Source organism: Lupinus angustifolius, chromosome LG09 (assembly GCF_001865875.1).
Source record: "Lupinus angustifolius cultivar Tanjil chromosome LG09, LupAngTanjil_v1.0, whole genome shotgun sequence".
Classification (NCBI taxonomy): domain Eukaryota; kingdom Viridiplantae; phylum Streptophyta; class Magnoliopsida; order Fabales; family Fabaceae; genus Lupinus; species Lupinus angustifolius.
Window position 1 is genome coordinate 5,416,409 of NC_032017.1, and position 5,850 is coordinate 5,422,258.

At 31.3% G+C, this 5,850-nt stretch overlaps 1 protein-coding gene across 2 annotated transcripts; it reads left to right on the forward strand.

The window, feature by feature from the left end:
* LOC109356560 (nuclear transcription factor Y subunit A-10-like) lies at positions 1,207-4,833 on the forward strand. 2 transcript variants are annotated; one of them, XM_019599941.1, is made up of 6 exons: positions 1,207-1,355; positions 1,911-2,263; positions 3,113-3,222; positions 3,311-3,379; positions 3,472-3,612; positions 4,109-4,833. In XM_019599941.1, exons 2-6 carry the CDS (start codon positions 1,999-2,001, stop codon positions 4,517-4,519), a joined length of 996 nt encoding a protein of 331 aa, XP_019455486.1. In that variant the 5' UTR covers positions 1,207-1,355; positions 1,911-1,998; the 3' UTR covers positions 4,520-4,833. The 2 variants fall into 2 exon arrangements, with proteins under 2 accessions (XP_019455486.1, XP_019455487.1); XM_019599942.1 differs by lacking the exon at positions 1,207-1,355 and having other exon boundaries at positions 2,071-2,263; positions 3,131-3,222.

The window sequence follows — 5,850 nt, forward strand, 5'->3', positions numbered from 1 at the left end:
AGAATATAAAATTAGAAAGAAAGAAAAAAACAGTTAAGATACATTACCACAAATACATTGATGATTGTTAAAATATTGCCATAGTTGGCCACCATCCTATGATTTTTCTTTTTCCTTGCACCCTTCTATTTTGGTTTGAGAAACAAAAAAATCAAGAGGTAGAAAAGCAAGAAGAATGCTGTAATCAAACTATAGAAGAATTATATAAACATTCTACATGTGTCCTTTTATTTACCTCACATGTATAACATTTAGATGTGAGGATTATGTAAGTTTTTATTAGATCACTTGTCAGTCTCGATTCGCGATGCAATGGTAAGATGACTTGCCTTGTAATCCAAAAGTTATCATGAGTTCAAATTTTAGAAATTGTAGAAACAAGTATTCACTTATGATAATAAGTTTGTATATATTTACCTCCCCAAATCTCACTAAGTCTGAACATTCGTCTCGTTTCTTACCGAATAAGTAGACTCCCTCAAAGGTAGAAAAGAATTGATATTTCTATTTTGATGTATTACATGAAATATTATCTTAGGCTTAGGCTTATTCATAATATTAGGGTTATAAAAAATAAGTGCCACAATCAAATTTAATGTTAGGGTTATTAAAAGTTAAGGTTAGAAATAGTTTTTTTTGTACTACTAAGGATATTTTTCACATTTTTTTAGTAAAGAACTAATCTTTTTCGAGGTTCATGGCTTCTCCTCCCAATAAATATCACTCACAAGAATCGAACTATCAATCTTGAAAATCTAGTGGGGCCTTACCCCACTAGACCAGAGTCTTGTTGGTTAGAAAGAGTTAGAGTAAGGTGGAATGATGTTTACAATTCATTTTATAAATAAAAAATAGTAACAAACAAGGGCACGTAGTCCTTAAAGAAGGTGGAGGGTCCTTACATTGCATGAAAGCCAAAACCTAGTGGTGGTTGGCGTGTATTTCCATTAACATTGGAAAGCATTTACATTATTTAAATACTTTCTTTAACTCGTATAAATACTTAAAATAACCAAACAATATTTCTAAATTTATATAAACATATTTATTTAGTATTACATATATAACAAACAAATCTTTTCCCACTATGAATATATATATGATGTTGAATGCTATATTCAAAGTTTTATTTTAATGTACTAAGACTATGTTCAAAGTTTGATATAAAAATAAATGATGAAAATTATATTTAATAAAAGTGGTATGTGAATATATGAATAGTTGCACTTTACATATTCATTGCACTCTTCATTAGCATTTCCACTTTCTCTGTCTTATTTTTCCTTTGTGTTGAGCTTGTGCTTCAAATTCAACCAACATGGCTCCAATCTAATGGGATTACTATCATAAAACATGTGAGTTCTTTCCCTCTCTACTTCTTCTAATAGTTCATGTTTATTTCCTAGACTTTTATGTTCTTTTCTATGTTTCTTGTTTTTATTATTAAAATGCTTCCTGTTTCAGTGCCTTTGTTTTCATGTTCTGCTGGTTTTTTACTTGGTTTCTGTATCTGGTGGTTTTGTATTTCACATATATGTATATGTATATATATATATATATATACATATATATATATAACACTATATGTACTTTGTTTTGTTGAGATGTATCTTTCATGATTGTAATTCCCATCTAACTTTTGTTCATTTCTACTTAACTTCACTTTTATGTCCCATCTTTGTTTTTATTATTGAGGCTTTCTAGAATAATCTCAAACATATTTTGCATATTATTATTGATTATTGATAAGCTATGAAAATGGAATATAATTCTGGTTTGATGTATGTTGAGGACTGAATCCATGGTATAACATACTTTTTATGCAAAGTTTTATTTACTTCTCTTCTTTTTAGTTCTTGGAATTTTAAAAGTGTGTATTGATAATTGCTTTTTTATGTCTTTGCTTACAGAAAGTGATTTACTTAGCACAAACAACATTAACATAGAAATAATCGATTATTGGATAATTTTGGAGGATATATATATATATATATATATATGGAGATGCAAAGTGTTTATCTTAAAGGGCATGAAGGAATTCATCACAATTCTATTGGGCAGTTTTCTCATGCAAATTCAGCACCATGGTGGAGTTCCTTTGCATCTGAATCTGCTTATGGTGCTGAATCTTATGGTCAAATGAAACCATTTTCATTGGAGTTTGCAAACTATGAAGATCATCTTAATGATACTAAGAAATCAGCAAGAGGAGCTGAACAAGTGTTTGGTAAAGGATATACAACTCAATTTACCATCTTTTCAGGTATTTAATGTGATTTTCGATGTTTCTCTATATCGCTAGAAAGACCAAAAGGTCAAATGTTTGATTCCTGAAAGCGACATTTATTGGGAGGGACGACCACACACCCAAAATTAATTAGTTCCTTATCTAAAAGATGAAGGGATACCCTTCATAGTACCAAACAAAATAATTAAAACAATCACTTCTCACATTTATTGTTTGGTTGGGATTTACTAAAACTTTGCATGAAGAAAAACTAAAATTCTGATTTTAGGAGAAGCCGGAATTTTCAGCTTCTCAGAAAAAACATTACTGTGAATACCACTTATTGAGCATTATTTTTTTGAGAATACTAAATAAAGGGGCTATTTATTTTGTTTAACCAAACTAGGAAACTATATTAACTATTGATAGAGATGTGAGTTATGACTGTAATGCACATATATCAGTCATATCACAAAAATCAATTCCTTGCATCTTTTTGCATACAATTTTGGGAGATGGATATCTTCTGAGGTTGGCTTGTGATTTTTTTTAAATACGCATAAATTATATTATACGTCTCTTCACTTACAAAGATAAGACTGCGTATATTTATCCTTTCAAACCTCACTAGGTAGAATCTTCGTGCACTCGACCGCACTTTTTTATCTAACAACAGATTTCTGCTTTGCTATATTTCATTAAAAAAGATGCTTTAGGAGGAAGTGAATATATTTAGTAATTATGGCTAAAAGGCTTCACTCATGATGCATCAATCAATAGGATATATTCACTCATACTTTCACATGTAATTTAGTAGAATGATGTCATAATGCTCTATCATAAATCATGTTCATGACAAAATATTAATCTCTAAGTCTTCTTCAGATATTTTTAAAATGTCAGGTGGTGCACAAAAGCCTCAAGCAACCACATCCCTGCAATCATCACTTACTGATACCAACACTCATTTTGAGCTAGGATTTACTCAACCAATGGTAAAATTTCTCATAAAAACAATCACTTTAATGTTTCAATATTTACTTTGAAACTTTGCTTATGCTTGGTATCTTTTTTTCTTTCTAGATCTCAGCAAAATATCCTTATGCTGACCAATTCTATGGACTCTTCTCAACTTATGTACCTCAAATCTCGGTTTGCATTTACCTCATCAAGCTACTTAATTCATATAAACCATGCTATGCCTTCAACATGGTTTTTCATATGTATCATTTGTAATAATGCAGGGACGTATAATGCTTCCACTTAACATGGCCTCAGATGACGGACCAATTTATGTTAATGCTAAGCAGTACCATGGAATCATACGGCGTAGGCAGTCGCGAGCGAAAGCTGTACTTGATAACAAATCGATAAAACGTCGCAAGGTATTGTTCTTCATATCAGTAACAGAATGTAGCTGTGATTGAATGGTCTAATCAAATTATTTGGAAAGGGTTACAATAGCATTGTGTTGCAAAGCAATGTGTACTCTTTCTTTGATACAATGTATACTTCAATACCCAACAATAAGATAAGAGACACTGAGGGAAGAACAATTGATTTGTTAGTTATACTTGTATGCTGTAGCAAAACATTGCTAATCTGCTATTATTCTGTTTTTATCAAGCTCAAATAACAAAATGATGAATTATGAGATGCACAAATTATAATGTCATATTTAAGTCATTTTGTATTCATTGATCCAAGCATAAGGTGAGATTATACTTTTATATTTCTTTAACTTAGAAGGTAACCAAGAATGGTTCTTATATTAAGCATCAACTTGTGCATTATCTTGTTCAGTCAAAAGATTAATCAATCACATTCTTTAAAATAATTTGGCATAAAATATCTGTTTGAGTTTTGTATTTGTCTTTACAGCCCTATATGCATGAATCACGCCATCGCCATGCGATGCGGCGACCAAGAGGATGTGGTGGTCGATTCCTGAACACAAGGAATTATGCTAATGGAAATGGTAAAAGTGGAAATGAAGTGAACAAAAGTAGTGGTCAACAATTGCACTCCAGTGGCTCTCAGGGTTCCGAAATCCTGCAATCTGAGGTTGGAACTTTGAATTCATCAAAGGAGACTAATGGCAACAGTCCTAATATTTCAGGATCAGAGGTAACTAGCATGTACTCACATGGAGGTCTCGACAGCTTCACATTCAATCATATTGGTTCTGAGGCTGTCCACTCTCTAGCCGATATAATAGACGGTGGGCGTGGTATCATCACGCCCACCAAATGGGTTGCAGCAGGTGGTAACTGCTACAACCTTAATATTTGACTAGGCAAGGAATCAAGTGGATTTGGTGCAACCAATATTGTACCAAGTCCGATCCTTGCTCTAACCAGATGTTCCTGGAGGGTGACCCCAACATCTGGTTAGAAGGCAACTCATCCTTGGCTCATAATATCTATAGTACTAGTCTTTGCCTTTCTGCACAGGATACATGCTGACTTGATATCCCGATACAGAAGACAAATAATGTGTCTGTCTTTATGTTAAAAATAAAAGCATGGTTTATATGCATGCTTTTAATCATGTCTAGTAGTGTGTGTGCTTGTAACCATGTCTTGATGTTGTGTGTTGTGACATTGTGGAAATATGTATCGTAGAACTTTGGCTTGTGATCTTTGTTAGAAAAATAAAGTATTAGTCTGGATTTCATATCATGAGCAATGTTAAGATTTGATTATCTTTTTGCTTTTGGAAAAAGAAGTACAGGGAAACAGTTTCAAAGAATAATATGCATTCACATACTTAAATCAGACATATTAGACATCTACTGTCTCAAAACAATATATCATTTCATATGTTACTACTTGTAATTTGTCAAAAAAATAATTAATTATTAAAATTTTAATTTAAATACATTTTTTAACCAATCATAATTACCGGCACATTGAGTAGCACACATTGTGGAACAGCAGAATCCAAATAGTCTTTTCATACACATTAATATTAAGTTGGAACGTCTTGATATTGATCTAAACTAGTTATGGAAATGGAAAAAATTAAAATAAAAGGTAATCCTTTTTCATTTGAGAAATTTAGACATGCAAGTATTTTTTATGGTAGTTTATTTCATATTTTTTAAAAGGTCAGATGAAATCAAAATTTCCTTTTCAAAAGGGATAAAAACAATTAATGTGAATCTAAAGTATCAATAAATATTCTTGAGAAGTGACATGATATAGTTTTAATTATTTCATTTTAACATTCACCATATGCGATTTTATATAAGATTTTATATTTTAACATTCACCTTATGCATGATGTTTAGTTGACCTGATGAAACATCAAAAGATCGAACTCCTTATCAATAACTCACTACTCTTCCACTTTTAACTTGCAATAACTTTTTTCCACTTAGGAATGATATTCAAGCACCTAAAGAGACAACAGGAGAGGGTAACTTGATGAAAGATCAAAATGCTAATACTAAAAAAAGTATATAACCAAAGGAACTCTAACTAACATTAATCTAAATTTTAAGCTGTTGCTGTCTTATTTTCACTTGTACCAAAATAAATCTAAATTTCAAAGGAAATTTGATGAAAGATCAAAATTTTCACATAATTTTAAACACCAAGGCCAGTACTACCTTAAACTTG

Excerpts from the sequence above, each read along its gene's own strand:
- LOC109356560 (XM_019599941.1), top strand. The coding sequence starts at position 1,999 with ATGGAGATGCAAAGTGTTTATCTTAAAGGGCATGAAGGAATTCATCAC. Across the intron at positions 3,223-3,310 it reads TAGGATTTACTCAACCAATG|ATCTCAGCAAAATATCCTTA; the intron begins GTAAAATTTCTC and ends TTTTCTTTCTAG. Across the intron at positions 3,613-4,108 it reads AATCGATAAAACGTCGCAAG|CCCTATATGCATGAATCACG; the intron begins GTATTGTTCTTC and ends TTGTCTTTACAG.